Genomic DNA, 18,727 nt, shown 5'->3' with positions numbered 1-18,727 from the left:
GATGAAAGTTTATATTTCAGCTCAATAATAATAAATTATCTGACATAAAAAGTCAAATGAATTAAAAACAGCACATTGTAAATGTGTATTTGCACATTTATTGTTGTTTGAAGCGAGAAGTCCATTTGATTTACTCTGCATTTGTGTTCTTACCTTAAAACATATGTTATTTTTACAAAGACATGTTCGTTTTACTGTTGCAAAGGATGCTAAATTAAAAATAATATGTGATAAATTGCTCTAAAAAGGCTTTGGGGAAAACAAAAAGATATATTTGTTTACAAAATGGTGATATATCATAGATTACCGAAGTAATATATTGATTATTGCATTATTGTGATACTATCGGCATCATGAGCCATGTATCGTGAATCACATCGTATCGTGAATAGCATCGTATTGTGAATAGCATCGTATCGTGAATCGCACCGTATCGTGAATCACATCGTATCGTGAATCGCATCGTATCGTGAATCGCATCGTATCGTGAGCCACGTATTGTGAATCACATCGTATCGTAAATCGCATCGTATCGTGAATCACATCGTATCGTGAATCGCATCGTATCGTGAATCGCATCGTATCGTGAATCGCATCGTATCGTGAATCACATCGTATCGTGAGCCACGTATCGTGAATCGCATCGTATCATGAGCCCGATTGGACAGCCGCCATTTCAGAGAACAGTCTATAAACAGTCTATAAAACTATGTTGATAAATACTCCGGTATACAAAGCACAATCAGAAGTATTTTTGATGAGAATGGATCTGTAGACGGACATTCTTCAGCCGCGGGGTTGGGTGAGATGGAAAGGGGGGTGGGTTGTCTCGAATGTATTCTTCTTTGTAAGAAGACTGCGGGGGGGAAAAGAAGAAAACAGCCGAAAAAAGGGACAAAACTTTCGGTTTGGATCGGGAAAAGCGCTGGTTGGACGCTTCCTGTCGTCATAAAACTTCTCTGCCAATCACTGGGTTACATCGTGGGACAAAAGAAGCCCCGCCCTCACGGGTCCATTTTTCTATGGACCTACGACCAACGGGGGACCAGAAATGGTACCAGTCGGTCCTGCTTAACGGGTCTGGACTGCTCAGTGGAAACGGCTAGCTGTTGTCCAGTTTCGTAATGGTGTCGGTCACAGGACTGCCACCGCGCAACCTCAAAATGACCACCGACCAAAGTTTAGAGAAAAATCGCCCGGTAGCCGTAAAATTCTACATTTTTCTTTCATTCTTGGTGGCTACCATGAAGTGTGTAAAAATTAAAAAACTTTGAAAACTTGCATTTGTGACATTTTGGGATATGCGACTAGTCTTCACAGAAAATTAGCAAAGCTTCTCCTTATGTTGCTGCAGAACAATAAACAAATAAAATGTTTACATTATTTATTTACATTTTTCTGAATAGATGAGGATGTACAGAAAATCTGAGCATCAGGCTGAGCTGCTGGCTGGGTTTTAGTTGGTGTTCTGGTGGTTTGTTTCATTCTCTTTTACTCTCTTAGTCCTCAGCAGTCTTACACTACTGGGTTGTGTTATTTTAGTTTGGAGTTGGACCTCGGTAGTCTTAGTTTCTGGGCTTTGTTTATTTGTTTTCTTTGTGCTTTTTTCATCCCAAAGAGATTCTAAAAGATCAAACCCGATTCCATTGCAGGAGGAGTTGAAGAATCAAATGACATAAATGTAAATAGGATTTTCTTCTCTTTTAATCAGATCAAATCAATAATAAACGAAGGCTTTTCACCCAAAGAGAATCACCCAGCTGGTGCTGGAGACCTTTCTCATGAAAGACGCCCATCAGCCAGCGAACTTTCCTCCCTTCCACCTCACACGGAACAAAAAAACCTTTTCACTCGGCTAATTCCGCGTGACAAAAGCCTCCAAATAAATACTCTGCGGGCTCGGGGTCCACACAAGTGAGATGGGAGTCATTTTGGTCAGGGAAAATGAGCACATTAGAGTGTAATGCCCTGCTCAGGGGGAGAGCGCTCGCTATCAAAGCATGTTGAGATAATGTGATGAAAACAGAAAGAGAGGAGGAGGATAAATCAACATGGACGGCACAGAAATGAGGAAATGTGGCAGAAGTAGGTGGAAGCAGGTTAGAGATTACACACCAAAAAGAAAAAACCAGGAAGAAGCGATCGCTGCTCTGGCTTTTCACATTACATCCCAGTCATGTCTCCTTACCTGAACGTGTCACCCTGCTCACATTATGAAAACATTATGCAAATGCAGAATTTGGAGGTTAATAAATAAAAGAGACTTGACTTACATTAGGAAGAAATGAAAAGTACTACATGTCCTCTGGACTCATATATTAAAAATGAAATGCAATAACTCGGTGGAGCAGATTCAGGCGAAAACACATTTCGCAGGGAGCTGCTTCTTTTTGCTCTCAGTCCTTGACAGCTACCTTCACCCACCAAAAGATCTCCATCGTGACCTGGCCGGCCTCCAGGAGACGCCGACACAACTTTTAGAGGCTTACGCTCACAGCCGTTTGGGTGATTGGTTATCAGAGAGGTAAAGCAGGAGGAAAACGTTTGGGGTTTTTTCATATTTCTGCAGTAATTGGCCCTCAAAGCCGATCAGGCAGCGACACAAGCTTTAGAGAAAAGACGATGCAATTAGACAAATGAACCGGGATTTTTGTGGCCATTTGAATTAATAAATCTATTACAAAAAAAAAAAGTTTTATGATAATGAAAGTCATGTTGAATTTGTTGGTTAAATCTACAAAAACAGTTAAATGCATTCATTCAAAATAGTTTAGTTGAAAACTTTGGGGAAAAGTCACTGAATGTACAGATCTAAAGTTACATGGATTTTCTTCTGATCAACCCTCATCCAGAGAGCAAAGACCGGCAGGAGAATTGGTCCTGATCCATTCCACATGAAATCCCAAACACTGAAGCTAACTTTGAAGTTTGGAAACATTGATTTTTGCTCTGATCTCCTGCAGGTCAAACACTAAACTTGCAGTTTGAGCCTAAAAGGTGAAGTTTTTACATCTGCTCCAGGAGGATTTTCTGATCATTCACCTTCATTCTGCTGCAATCTGCACAAGATGAAGTTATGCTGTTGAGTAATGTGTATCAGCTGATTGGGGAACTTGTGCACAAAGTTGAACTTTTCCCACTTAGTTCTGTGATGAATGAGAATTTTCATTAGATTTGAGTGGACTGAAAGTGACTGGATTGTGATTAAGTTCAACAACAACACTCTAGTCATCATGTAAAAAATATATTTCGTTTTTTATATGACTTTAAATGTCTATAATTACCATTTTGACTATTTAAAGTATGTAAGTGTGGAAACAAACTTAGACTTATTAGGCACAAATGTTAAAATAAACATTTCAAGATATTAGAAATAACATATTTTGTATCTACAAACTGCTGTGTCCTCTTTAAATCAGAAAATAAGTCGATTAGAATACAGAGACAAAACAGAGCAGATAAACTTGATCCACTTGATTAGACTGAGATATTATTTTTCAAAAACATATTTTATTATGCTTGTGTCACCTTTGGTTAGATATTGAAATCACTGACCAAGTAGACAAAGAGAAATACAAATTGAATAATTATATTTGTAGTTTTCTTTTGGGTTTAAGACTTTTTTAGGTCAAAAACCAAGATCTTATCCTTAAAGTTGTACCTTAAACTTGTAAACGCTGCTACTCTGACAATAGAAAACTCTTAAGTTCTTGATGAAAACAAATCTGTCTCCCACCTGCATCAATCAATACGTTGTTTCATTGATAGTTCAACTTTAAAAAGCAGGTCTCAAAGAATTTATGTTATTTGTGAAACAAGAGGCAAAAAAATGAAATGACTGACAGAATGATGGACGTGGAGGTAAAGATGGAAAAGCTTTCAGCTGAACTTACCGTAGACATATAGGATGTAGTCATCGAACGACTCCCCCAAAGTGTTGGAGGCCACGCAGCGGTAGGTCCCGTTGTAGGACTTGTTTAGGTTCTCGATGAAAAGGTCATCGCCGGTGACGACGGCGTGAGACGGAACGTCGTCGTCCACCTTCAACCATTTCACCCGGTGAGGCCTGAAACGACACCGAACCGGGTCAAAGGGATTTCAGAAATAAAAATGATCAATAACAGCGAGAATCTTAAGCCTCAAAGAGTGAAACTGTCTCAGTTTCTGACACACATGATAATTTGACAATATGCTATAAAAAACATTGTTGAAGAAGATTTTCACTGTGTGACACTTTTAAGAAACAACATTTTTACTTAGTATTGAAGCTCCAAGTCTCTGTTGTAGCTTATTGATTACAATTCAATTTAATGGATTTCAGCATATTTACAATAGAACATTTCTTTTTTTTCTGTCCAATTAGATATATATGAAGAACTGTCTATGTAAGGGTAAAAAATAAATAGATAATGTGTTGTCATTCCTGTTCATGTTCATGTATATTTTGTCTGCAGGAAGGGAGATTTCACACAGCGTTTGATGTCGAGTTGAGTTTTTGTCCTGTGAAAGATCAACACAAGGTCAACATCATCATTAAAGGTTTGGAGGAAGAACCATATCACTCACTTAAGTAACCGAGTGGTACTCAGTACTATGCAATTGTAGTACTTTGCATAAAATACAGAAAGAAATATGTAAAACTATGAAATGACTCCAAAAATATTTTGATTATGTTGTCAGGCAAAAAAATCAAAATAAATTCTGGGTGGAACTGTTAGTGCAGAGTAAGCCCGCTCTTATTTCCCATCATCCAACAGTTTACACGCTCTCCCACTAGCTTACAGCCCCTTAAATCCCCAACTTAACATGACTGGTGCAGCAACAAAGGCGAGCGATATCGGAGCTATTCAGCTGTACAGTTTTGATCCAGATTCCAGCTCAGACGAGGAAAACAAAGACGTTCATGGATCTATTTGTCTGCTAACTGTGGCGCCTACATCAAAACTACAAGCTTTTTCAAAATGTATTTTTGTGTCTGCTACTGATTCATGACAAAATGACAAATTTTAACTCTAATTTTCTCTAAATAATGACAAAAATGCTGCAATAACATGTTATAAATACCAAAAACAAAATTTTCATTAAAGTGGGTTTTTAAGAATAATAAAATATATTAAAATCCAAGGGGCAGGTCGGACTGAAGACAAAGGTGCGGGTTGGAATGAGATTTGGGTCATGTGACCCAATCAACACATTTACACAGCAAAATGATATTACATTATTGGTTAAGTGTAAGTATTATGAAGTTCTGAGATCACTGAAGGTACTATCAGGACTTCAGTGTTCTGACAGTTTTTTGTATGTCTGATCAAAAGTTATAAACCAGAAAATGATAATTCATGTAAAGGAAATGGTAAGGTCGAGCCGGGGTGGGAATATATACGTTTGTTTCCTCCAACTCTCAAGCAATCTGTAATTTAATGCCTAGTTATCTTATTTCTGACATATCTTTGTTTGCATCCTTTCTTGATTGCTTGAAATAAACCATTTCAATTCAATGTACAGATAGGCAGGTAGACGATACAAAACCAGACAATTACATCAGTCACATAGTAGGATTGAACCATATGGGTTCTGCTGATTTTTGGGTTGTCCGGCTCATAGAAGGTCTTACATCTATAGGGGAGAACAGGTGTGTCTTTCAGTGTCCTAGAGGAACTACCTAAATGGACGTCATGAACATGGAACACACAAGCGTATTGTGAAAAGTCTACTAAGGCTAATGTACCAATGCACCAATGACGTACAGGTGATGCTGTTGTATGGTGCATATGAAAAAAATGATTGTCTTTCTTATTGCGTAAATGTTTGGTTTTGCTTACACAAGCTGTCAGCTATCATCACTAACATCTTCAGCTAAAATATCCAGATTTTACCATTCACACTAGCATTATTGAAGGAAATGCCATATATCTAATTCACACTTAAGTTATGGTTTTAAAGTTTTAAAATTTTAGTTTTAAAGTGTTTAATAAATGTATCCTGTTCGGTCCACGACGTAAGATGTATGATGGATTTTGGCCCCTTCTTAAATTAAGTTTGTTCTATGGCCTCAAAAATCTGCAATCTTAATATTTTATGCAGAATACAGATTATTCCATTTTTTGTCTGCAGACAGCCTGTATTAAAGGCAGTTCTGACAAGCTGTTTTAAATCAATCTGTCTCCATTTAAGCTCTTCTGTGAAACCAGCTCCCACTTTCAGATACGCAGACTCTCCTCCTCAAAGGAAAGACCTCAAACTTTCCTTTTTGATGAAGTTTGTAGTTTGTGTAGTTTGTCCTCACTCCGGTGGCTTAGGCTCTAGCAGGGACTCAGGTTGATGGATATCCTGCCATGATGCGCTGAGCCCCTCCACTCCCCCATGATTTACTCACTGCATTGAAGTGGCTGCTGCATGTCATGAGCTTCTCTGCTGCTCTTCCTCCTCTTGGCTGGCTGACTGTGAGCACAGAGACACTCACAGTTCCCTGTTTCTGATCTTCAGCGGCTGACCTGAACAACCTGTCCACAGTGTCTGTCTCTCCAGGTTTACCCTCCACTACAAACCGAGGCACGAAGCCCCCCAGTCTGGCTCTGACAGATTTCCCTCTGTCCTAAGGTCTGTTTTCCCATGATGCCGACCACAAAAGGAGTCATTGGACTAATTTAGAGACTCCTAAAAACTCCTAGTCAGCATTCAGTGGTCTCAGCTCTGTGTTCATCAAACCCCAACAGGTCTGCTTTGATTTTCTTTGTTAGTCACCAGGATTTTGAAAGGCTAGTGCGGATATTTTATTTAATAAATATAATTTTTAAGATGAAAACCAAATATTTCACTGATAATTTTGAGGTTTGTTTTGTTAAAGAAACCAATTCCACAATTTCAAGAGATTTATTTTTTCTGTTTTATTCAAACATATTCTGCAAACCACAACAGAAACATTTGTTTTTCAAACTCATAATAATGATCATTTAGTTTTCTTGTATGAAGTTTAGGAATATAATTGAACAAACTATATGTTTATATAAAATATTTTTCTGATAAAAAATGCAATTTTTTGTAATATGGTGGCTAATTCTGCATCCATTCCAAAATGTTTACCATGACAACTTAACTCCAGGACTGTCACTGGCTGTAGTAAAATTGAAATCTACTATTACCGTAAGTCTTCAACTGTTTATACAATTTCCAAAGGATTCTAAAAGTGCTGATGTTCTACACTTTAAATTAGTAAAGTCTCTAAAACTTTATGTCGGTAAAGTGTTAGGTGACAGTGTAAAGCCTCATTCCTCTGCAATGGAATCCATTGATGTTAAATACATAAATCAATGGCTTGTGATATGGAGAATTGTGGGTTGTCCTAATATGCAACACTTTACGTTTGTAAAGTCTCTAAAACATTGCATTGATAAACTCTCTAAAATAATAAAAGAGAAAACTTGAATTTCTCTGTGTTGGAATCCGTTGGTTTCCAATAACTTTATAAACCAACGATGTCTGACATGGAGAAATGCAGTTTTGTGTCGATATACAACATTTTTTGTCAGTAAAGTCTTTGAAACTTTATACTAGCAAAGTCTGTAAAACTTTATGTGAGTAAAGTCCCTAAATCTTTACACTAGTAAAGTTTGTAAAACTTTGTTAGTAAAGTCTAAAACTTTACACTAGTAAGGCAAGGCAGACTAGTAGTCTGTAAAAACTTTACGCTACTACAGTCTCTATAACTACGCTAGTAAGGTCTCTATAACTTTATGCTAGTAAAGTCTCTAAATCTTTGCCTTGGTACAGTCTGTAAAACTTTACGCCAGTTAAGTCTGTAAAACGTTACGCTACTGCAGTCTGTCAAACTTTACACTAGTACAGTTTCTAAAACTTTACACTAATAAAGAATCTAATACGTTACGTTAGTACAATCTGTAAAACTTTACGTTGGTAAAGTCTTTAAAACGTCATGCTAGTAAAGTCTCTACAACTTCACGCCAGTAAAGTGTCTAAAACTTTATGCTACTAAAGTCTATTAAAGCTTATGTCACTAAAGTCTCTAAAACGCTATGCCAGTAAAGTCTATGAAACTTCATGGTACTTAAGTCTCTAAAACTTTACATTAGCAGTCTCAAAAACTTTACCCCTTCAAAGTCACTTTATGCCAATAAAGTCTCTAAAACTTTACATTAGTAAAGTCTCTAAAACTTTACCCCTTCAAAGTCACTTTATGCCAATAAAGTCTCTAAAACTTTACGCTAGAAAAGTCTATAAAAGCTTACATTACTAAAGTGTTGCATAACAATGTAAAGTAACATTTCTCCACATCAGAATCCACTGTTTAATGTTAATTGTATAAACACTTTATTACTGTAAACTGCTGTAAATTAGTGCAAAGTTGCCACAGTCACACAAGCTAGAGTAGAGAAGAAGAAAAGCTTTATTTAGTATCGGCAGCTTAAACGGTTGTTGTTATTTCCCTCAGCGCATGCGGATGGACTAAACTATTGAATTTTGTTTAAGGTTCTGTTGAGTTGCTTTCTTTCAGAAAACACAAAACAGGAAGCAAAAGTGAAGCTGAGGAGATGAAGAAGTACTCTCCAAACAGAAGAGTAAAGCTAACAACAAATATATCTATTTAAATACGTTTCCCAAGCTGGAGTGAGACTTAAGCATCAAGAAGAGTGGAAAAATAAAATTCTATAGGTGGGTTTGCTGTTGTGAGAAAGGAAAAATAAATCCGGAGTGAGGAGATAGACAGAGATAGACCAAAGAGGTGAGATTGGGCTGCAAGGAGAGAGGAAGGGCAGGCGTCTGGAATACAAATGGCCGCTGCAGCCTGGGCCCTTTCTGCAATCAGCTGGTAATGACTGCACAACTCTCGGCAGCTCTAATGAAAATGACTTCCAATTCCCGGCTCACTGTATTGATTGTGTTTTCATCTTTATAAAATGAATATGGGGAGCGAGCTTGTCTATATGCCAAGTATGAAAACTGTGGGGAGCTGGGGGGAGGGGCCCCAAAAGAAAGCATGCGGCGTCGCAATCAAGTGTGTGAGCGTTCGTGTACTTCTACCCTTCAGAGAATCACACAGAGTTTAAGAGCAAAATGAAAATGCTAAATGCTAAAAGAGACGGACAGTTTGGGATTGGTTTTGATTTATGGTTAAGATTAGATTTGGAATTAAATTGGAATCCAGAGCTCCGTCTGAGCGCCAAGTGAAGGCCCCTTCCACCTGAAGATGCAGGGTCGGAGTTTGCTTTGCCTCGAAAAAAGTACAAACGACTAAAACTGACAACATTAGCATTTTGCAGGCTCAGGCGTTGAAGGCAGGCCGTCCAAAATGTGGGGTTTTGTGAAGAGTTTGATCCCCGGCCCCGGCCCAGCCCTGCAGGAGCATCCTGGGGGAAGCAGGCTTGGCTTTTGAAGTGAAACTTCATCAGCTCTGCATGACTTTGCCTGGGGTTTATCATCTAGAAAATCTTAAGAAGGGGATGAGTGTTGAGAGTAGTGCAAATGAGGATTTTCTTGGTGTTGGATAAAAATACAAAGGCGAAATTTTAATAACTTTGCTGTGCTTTACATCTTTGAGATGATCAAATCACAGCGGTGCGCTTCAAACACAAGCGTAAGTTGGGCCGTATATGCATTCTAAAGTTGGAAGGAATACTTTTTTTTCTAACTCACAACAGCAGGAAATGCTGATGGTTAAGATTAAAAGTTACAGCTTCTGCCTTGTGGGTTTTATGGTTTAGTAACTGTAATTTACTACTTTAATTAAATCAATTAAAATCTGACACAAAAAATGGGCGAACCAGGTCCGACGGGGCTTAGAGGCCGGGTTAGGGTAAAAGCCGGGGAAGCAATCTGCCGTGGACTGTTGATCAAACTTAATAAGATCCACTGTTGCAGCAAAAAAAAAAAAAAAAAAAACAAAGTTGGACTTTCTTTTGCAACAAAATAAAATAAAACTTGACATTTTGCAAGTATTAGTTCATACTGCTGGAAAGGTTATTCTGAGATATTGATGTTTGAAAATTATATCTTGGATACAGCCAACAAGTCCAGAAGTTCCACGATAATTTAGATGCAGGTGTCAAAGGTCACGTCTTCCTCAGACTCCGAGGAATCATGATGAGTTTAGGTACGGCAGCAGAGAGGTGTCAAACCTTTATATGGGAAGAGAAACTTCGAAATAGGTTTAGACTCAACCTGCACACAGTGTGTGGCAGGAATTTGGATAATTGTGTTATATTTGCGAATATTTGTTTGACATTTGTTGTTTCCAATTGACTCTCAAGAATTTATCTAAAATAGTTTGTTTTCTTTAGTATGTCTGTAAGGAACAGGATTTCATAGGAGGAGAAGCAGAATCTGCATTAAGGGATTCAAGCTATACTTGTCTTTTAAGATCCGCCCCAATGAATTGTTACACTTTTCTGATTATGGAGAGCATATACCGTATCTTCTGCAGTACTGAACACACCATCAAATGAATCGTCCATTTTTTAACTTGTGTCATATGCAAGGCGGACCTAACTATAAGGTGCAATAAGCGAGACAAGAGTCAGACGAGTCCGTCAGTCAGCCAGATATAATTAACTGTGTACACAGTAACTCTAGAAAATTTTTGAGACACACTTCATGTTAGCCATCTTAAAAGCCTCAACCTTTATAGCTTATTCACAATACGTGTCTCTTAACCTTGTGTACAAAACTTAAATATATATATATATATATATACACATACACAGTGCTTGGCATAAATGAGTGCACCTTCTTTAAAAAGTACCAATTAAATTAGTAGCTCAATGAACAAAAGAACAATTTCCAAACTTTCCACAAGGATGAGTTTTATTGAACACTTGTTGAACTGCAAATCATGTATGTCATAGAAAATGTTGATTCTGAAAGTGTCATGATCCATGTCTCAGTTTTGTCATGTTCTGGTCAAATCACCCACAGCTGTTTTCATTTAGTTAATCGTCCTCAGCCTATTAAAGTGTCTGGTCTTCAGTTCTCATTGTCAGGTCATCTGTTCTGTTCTGTCATGTCACTGGTTTGGTTTCTCCTGGTTTTGTCATGTTTTGAGTTTTTAAGTAAATCTTTGAGTTTCTGCCACCATGTCCTGTCTCCTGCGTTTGGGTCCTCCACCACCATTCCTGACAGTATGACCTGACAATGAGAACTGAAGACCAGACACTTAAATAGGCTGAGGACAATTAACTAAATGAAAACAGCTGTGGGTGATTTGACCAGAACATGACAAAACTGAGACATGGATCATGACAGAAAGACACTTAAGGTTTCCTTAAAAATGTAGAGGGGTGTACTCATTTATACTCATTTGTACTCATTTATGCCGAGCACCGTGTGTGTATATATATATATATATATATATATATATATATATATATATATATATATATATAGTATTCCCCCCTTGTTTGTGGGGGTTAGCAACTGGAGTCATCCGCGGAATCCGCGATCAAGAACCCCCTCCCCCGCGGCCAAAGAATGTCCGTTACTGATCCATACTCAACAAAAACACTTCTGATTATGCTTTGTAAAACATTTATTAAAGTATACTGGAGTATTGCTTAACATAGAGCTTTTTTTTCATTTTTTATTATTTTTATTTTAAGAAAAGACTACCGCAGCTGCAGCAACAGCGTATTTTATTACACAGATTAGGAGTGACTATGTGCCTTAAAATCAGGAGCGCATGTTTCCTCCTTCAATAAATAATAAACACCTGTTCCGGATGAAAGTTATCATCCGTGATTGTCTTTTTCAGCATATAAGCATAATTTAGGCTGCTTTTGAGTCAGCTGATGCCATTTCTCCCTGCAGGGACATGGAGAGTGGATGGGGCAATGCTCTCGCGGATGGGGAGTGCGCGGACAGGCACTTGGCTTGCCCTAGAAAACGACAGGTTTGTTGATTTGGTCTAATAACTGCACAATTATGCTGCATTTCAACTGGACACGAATGGCACTTCAAAATCAAATCTGCCACCTCTCTTTTGACATGCATCAAATTTACTACTTGACGCCTCTGTCGCCGAGCAACCGCCACAGTTTTTCTGGACTTCATTTGTTTCATAGCTTCATTTGCAGCCGGGGTGGCTACCCCGCTAGCTCTGCCGGCCCCTAGCTAGCTCGCTAGCTAGCTTCCTACGCTGTCCACTGAGCAGTTTGTTAGCGTAGCGGGTGCGATTGCTTTAGCTCCATAGCTCTATGACACCCAGGGGACCTGTCCAGGGTGTATCCCGCCTTTTTTTTACCCTTTGATTGAGTCACTGAAAATGTCCCCAAAGCTGAGTTCCTTATTGGTTGACATGGCACCTGACACCCGGTTCACACCGCAAGACATCAGATCGCGTCTGTGTAATGACTTAACATTGAGGATAATGTCTGGTCTGAATGCGCCATTATAATTAATAATAATAATAATAATAAGACCCTTTGAATACTCTGAAAATACCGTAGATCAAAAGATGATCAAAGTGGGTCATTAACGTCAACTCCAATCAACTTTTGATCTCTTGTCAGAAAGTAGTGATTGGTCTGAGTCAATGGCCAATCAGAAGTGAACATGTTGAAGTTCACAAATATCTTTTTTTTGTCTATTGAAGTCTATGGGATTCTTTACTTGGAGCCAGAAGGAAACTTCCTGTTTGGTGGAGGGGGTCCAGTTCTCATATATAGTCAATGTTTACGCCTCACAAGTCAACCGTTTCCATTTCCCACCTTTTCTCCGTCATGTGTTTCCATTTACCACAATTGTTCATGCTGTGTTCGTTATTCAACACTAACTGGCATTAATAAGGAAACAGACAAACGATTTTTTGTTGTTTGTTTGAAGTTCGATGCAGCTGTTTGAAAATCTCCACAGATGCCGTTTGTTCTTAACAAGAGTGTATCATCATCACCATCATCATAGTGTTCCATTATAAATGGAAGCTTATCATCCATCCTCCTTTACAGAAACGCTTCAGAGCCACTTTTCACGCCTGTTCAATCAAAACACCTTCCTCGCCGTATCGGGAGCTTTTGTCTTTGAGGCTGTCATTTGTCGCCACAGCACTGTATTTACTCACATAATAGAAGAAAATAAACACCTCGGAGTTGAGCGCATGTAATGTGATTTTCATAACTCCGGCTCCATCCAATGATTGCTTTGTTCTCTTCAAATCTGAATTACCTTGTCAACAAACTATTATGATTCATCCAAACAGCGGTAACTATATTGATGTTTGGTTAGTTCAGTGGGGCTCCTTTACTCAACCCTGTTGACTCTAATGGCTTCATTTGCACTCCATTACATCTCATACAACAAAGTCCTGTGATCCCGCCAAATCAACACCTGTTTACACGGACGATACACGGAGAGGAGAGCGGCCTAATGAGAGACGGCGAGATTTTTCAGATGACGGCGTCAGGTTTTTCAAAGGCTCCGGCAGCTCTCCTGCATGCCTTGAAGGTTTAAACACCGCAGAGAAAATTAAGTCTTTAACACTTGGCCCTGCTGACTTCTGTAGGAGCATTTACCAACGGAAGCAAGAAAACATCAAATGCCTATTTTTCTTCTTCTTGTTTATTGACACATTGTTCCTTTCTTGCGTGTTGTGGTCTAAATGTTATGTTCTATTTTGTTATTCATCATCTGATTTTAATAAGATTGTGACGGTTTAAAAGCTATAACGTTTATGTAAATTCAACTACATGAAAGAATTGACAAAAAACAAAAGGTAATTGGTCCATTTCCAACTAAACGAAAGAGACAAAAAGATCACTTTGAGGAGTGCTACACTTAATATTGCAAAATCAAACTTTTTTTTTTTATATAAATTCCAAAGTATTAGGTAGTTTCGCGTGAAAAGTCATCAACCAGATCAAAATAGGACCAAAAATAGGATAAAAAAGACCCAAGTTTTTAAGGAAAATCCTTATATAATCAGATTTACACTGGTAAATGTGATGCAGGATGACTGCTGCTGCAGCTGAAACACTCTGACCAACCAGGAAAACTGTAAACTTCACTGCACCAGAACCAAAAGGTTGAGATCGTTATGCAGTTTAGAGGGGCCATACCATGGACGATAAACCTTTTGAGTTTTTAAGTGTAATATACTGTTCAAACCTCACTAAAGAACCCCAAAGCGGTAATTTGAAACCTGCACTCTCAATAGTAGCTCCTCCCACACCCTCCCGTCCTCACGTGCTTACATCACAAGTTGAGAACCGCCCCCTACAGGAAGAGTCTGCTCCGCCCCCAGGCTACCACAAACACTTTATTCTCGAAGCTAGCTATGAGCAGCTTAGGGAGCAGACTATTTCCTGGTGGAAAACATGAGTGACGAATTGGCAGAATCGGTTTGAACCTGGATTATTGTCCAAAGGACATAATGGTACGCATAAAAAAGGATTTCTGATTGATGATTCTTCAAAGAGAAAATAAACTTTCTCAGCCAGCGCTAATCAGTACAATGTTCTCATCATTTCAATAAATGTTCATCTGGTGTTGTCAACATTTATTGAACAAATTTCACAGCAAAATGGATCCATCAGCCGTCACCGTTCTCTCTGCAACATTTTGGGGACAGACACCTCGGCAACACAGTAATTACATCACTATTTTCCTAAAATTGGACATAATTTTTCCTGGGTGACACGCTGATAAGGACGGCTCTAGGATGACATCATGAAATGGGCGGCACCCTCAAGAGCTAAAGGCGGAGTCTCAGAGATTGACTCGTTTAACTTCTGGGCATGAAAAGAGTTGGCAAAAATAACTTATACTTCATAAATACTTTGTTTTCTAGTGTTCCAACAGTAATATATGATCATGTATATGGATATAATTTACTCTGAAAGACTTAAGAAAATCATGGCATGGCCTCTTTAACGAAAAACCAACAGGGATACAAATTCAAACTTTTAAGTCTCAAAACTCTTAATTTTTTGGGACACTTTCATTTTTTTAAGATCAAATCAGAAATCTTCAGTTTTTACTTTTTTCCTTTTCAATTATTTCAGTTTTCAAAACGTTTGGCCCAAACAAATAAGATATGAGAATACAGTCACTGTGAAGTAACTAAACAAAATGTTTCTCTCCAGGATTAAATAAAAACACGTCAACAGTTGTGAAGATTTTCATGATTTGTGTGAGTGCAGAAAGTGTTTTTACATCTTATTTTAATCTTTAGAGATTGAGTAAACAGAGTTAAAATTCAGTGCTTATTCCTCTGGACAGCCAAATCACATCAGTGAAAGCCATGGATCTAAACACATCTGCAATGCGATGAAGGAACGCTGTCTGGATAAACATAAGTGTGCATCTGTTAGCAGGTGGGGATGCTATTAACTCCCTGCGGTTTGATTTAATTGGCTAAAAAGAGTGCGAGCGCCTCTTACTGCGGTTTGCCTTTGGCTTGACATGTCAGCTCCAGGTTCTCTCCTTCCCTCGTCAAACCCTGAGGAAACGCCACCACGATCTTCACCTCCGGTTTGTCTGAAAGAAATATGCAGGAAGATTTTAACTTTTGCAGAAAATACCAGAGGTAGAAAAGCTATGTTTTGGTGAAACGATCCTTCGCTTCACAGCTCGAGTGTGTTTAAATATTAATCAGGTCAATCTTATGTCTTCATGCTGCAAACCTGCACTTTGATGTTTGTTCATAGAAACCTGCAATAGCCGTCATGTTTGATCTGACTTATTGGATCAGAGTTGGGACTTTTAGATTCCATCTTCATAAAATGAGACTCCTTTTTCCTCAGGATGAAACACAGGTTGACCAATCAGCTAATCTTCACTTTGCATCGTTAGATATGAGGTTACATTCCATAAATTAGGTAAAACTATGCATGTTTTAAGGCTGTAAAACCCTTTACTACACATTTTATACACTTTTCTCAGATAAATATTTTCACAATATTGACTTAACGTTGACCTTTGAACAAAAAAAACTCCAAAATTATAGAATGAAAACAATCATTTGAACATATTTATTGAAAGACATTAGATTTATTGAAATTGAACATATTCTGTCCAGAAGACATAAGACTAATTGACAAAGTCAAGAGCCAATCAGAACGCAGAAGACCAGAAAAGAAGAACTACGAACCGGGGCCTTCTTGCTGTGAGGCAAGAGCGCTAACCACTGCGCCACCGTCCAGCCCCTCACAAATGGAGCTTGTTTCAAATTTTTTTTTTTAACAGAATAAAAATCCAATTTCATGCTAAATTTGATTTGTGTTTTAAAAATAAATGTAATTTCTCTTTTTGTTTCTGGATTGTCACACTTTTCCTCTCATCACTTGCGTGATATCTTTTTGATTTATTTTGCCAAACACTAATATATATATATATATTATTTTTTTTTTAGATTAGTTTTATTTGGGTTTCAAATAATAGTGGCCCCAATTTAGCTCCATAGAATCACACAAGTGACAAACAGCTGCTTCTCTGACTCTTGTTAACAATGACAAACCCAACAAGAGAAAACTCATCTGTGTGGGAGAAACGCCTCTGAGCTCAAAGTAAAATCCGAGAAAAACAGAGCAAATAGAATCACACACATTTGATCTTTTGTTATATATTTATATAAATAGAAGCAGAGTCCATCAATAATCCAGACAACAGTGAAGGCATCCACACTTTCTACGTGGAGCTCCTCTCAGCAGTCCAGGCTGGATGTTGAGGTCCAGACGAGTGGACTCCCGGAAGCAGACGGATGATGATGACATCTTCAGCTCCGGAGCCGCAGCGGTTTGCAAACTGCAGGGAGGTTGGAACTTTAATGTTGGGCATAAAAAGAGCAGGTGGAGGAGCCCCGCCGAGCAGAACACACTGTTGACTTTTAGCATCTCCACTTTGTGTTGGGAGTAAACAGCCACATGTTTAAAACGGCAAAATGTCAAAGTACTTAAGGATGGTGAAAAGGGTCTAGAGATGGAGCATCTCAGTGTTTTTGAAACCCTTGAGGGTGAAGCAAAAGTTTCCCAAATAGTGAATAAAATTTTAAAAATGAATAAAATCTCATCCTCAAACACTCCAACTGCATTTTTTAAGGAAACTTTAAGCTAAAAGAGTCAAAAGCTACTCCAATTATTGCTCCTTTCCTGCGTCTTTTTAGCACACATTATTCTCCAGTGTTGGACTTTGCTTAAACAAACCTAACAAAAACAGACGGAATCAAACTTCAAAAGCTCTCCAGGTTGCTTTTGAGGTTCCTTAAGAAGATTCAAGAGGCAGAAACTTTGTCTTTGAAGGAAAACTGCTCAATGACCTGATTCTGTTTGGACAAACCAGCAGGGGGACCTAAGAGACCCAAGCTGCTGCCCCATTTTAATAATCACTGCTGCTCATGTTTTCATAAATATGTTATCCAAAGACTTAAAAAAACAAACAGAAAATGTTACAGAATTCTCAACGTCACCACTATAGGCTGGAATTTAAAACCTCACTCCGATGAAAATGATGTTTGTAACATGTTCTGGTGGCGTTTCTCCGATGATGGAGAACATATATGAGTTCAAAAATCAATTTCTTAGTATTTATTTAATGCTTATCTGCCAGTTGGGGCTCTGTCCTCACTGACGACTGTTTCCAATAGCTGCCGGGTGTCTATGGTATATATAAGAAATGCTTATTTCATTTAGGGTTTAAACTTGGTGCGGTGGCATGTGCCAAAACACATTCTGGTGAGGAATCTGCTCCCGCATTTAAGGCGGATCCTGAACGTGTCAGAATGGCACAAGGAGAGGGTGAAAAAGGAGCAAACAATTTCCTGGTGGAGGTGCAAAGACAGCGAATTAAAAAGAACTGGTTTGAACATGGATTGTTGAGCAAAGATGAACTATTTTACTACATAAAGGAAGTTTTAGGTGTAATTTCATAAAAAAACAACAAGAACAAACACTTTAAACAAACTAATTTACATGTTAAATGATCTTTGTGCCTCATATTCAAACAGTCGAAGACATAAAGGGACATCACAGCCCTCACACCTCCGTGCTTTGACCTTTTGTTGTTATGCAGATTGTGGCTGTACATCTGTCTGTCTGTGTGGCTTCTGTGTTCACAGCATCTCTGCCTCCTCCTCCAGCAATGGAAGGGTCAGGACTCAGTGCTGGTGCTCGTTCTAGAAAAATCCTGTTCCTCCCCATCCCAAAATGACATTTTTAATCGGTTACTTCCACTCGGCGATGTAGTTGTCTGATTGATGTTCATTTTCCACCTTTTTTCTAACAATAAAAGATCGCTTTCGTCCTAAAATGTCAAATAATGTCAATATTTCAACTTTCATTCTATGAAATCTCAATCACAGCACATTAAAATAAGTTGAAGTTTATTTTAGTTTTATTGTGCAGACGTAACAGCTGCTGGGCAGTCAGTTTCAAAAGGATAAATGTAAATCTTTAGAAGAACGTCCAAGTTACTAAAGGCAGTGTTTAAATTGTTGTAAATCAGGAGCAGATGATAAAAATTCAGTTTGAAAAAATTACTTTTGTGGCGTAGAAAATTAACTACAAGTTCCCTGCTCGGAGCGCTGCAGAGGGTAGGGTAGGGGAAGGTAAGGGGGCGGGATTACTCTGTGCCAATGGTCCCGCCCACAACTTTCTAATGACTTACTGCTCAAACTAAATCATTTGAGGCAGTATAAACTCTTCATCACAATGGAACTGGCCGACTCTGGAACGGATCCATTATTGTGTCCAAAGTGACTGAATTTTCATACATTTAAAAGTAGATTTTT

The 18,727-nt window shown here is 38.4% G+C and overlaps 1 protein-coding gene across 6 annotated transcripts in view; it reads right to left on the bottom strand.

Moving 5' to 3' along the window:
• Window positions 1-18,727, bottom strand: part of LOC112142621 (cell adhesion molecule 1) — a 565,507-nt gene that overhangs the window by 65,761 nt on the left and 481,019 nt on the right. For all 6 annotated transcript variants that reach the window (XM_024266107.2, XM_024266110.2, XM_024266109.2 and 3 more), the window contains exons 6-7: window positions 15,384-15,480; window positions 3,894-4,066 (exon numbers count right to left, since the gene is read on the bottom strand). In XM_024266107.2, the coding sequence (XP_024121875.1) occupies window positions 3,894-4,066; window positions 15,384-15,480 (270 nt within the window). The remainder of the gene's footprint in view (window positions 1-3,893; window positions 4,067-15,383; window positions 15,481-18,727) is intronic.

The sequence above is a fragment of the Oryzias melastigma genome, linkage group LG14 (assembly GCF_002922805.2).
Source record: "Oryzias melastigma strain HK-1 linkage group LG14, ASM292280v2, whole genome shotgun sequence".
NCBI classification, from domain to species: Eukaryota; Metazoa; Chordata; class Actinopteri; order Beloniformes; family Adrianichthyidae; genus Oryzias; species Oryzias melastigma.
This window is presented reverse-complemented; position numbering and strand designations above follow the sequence as displayed.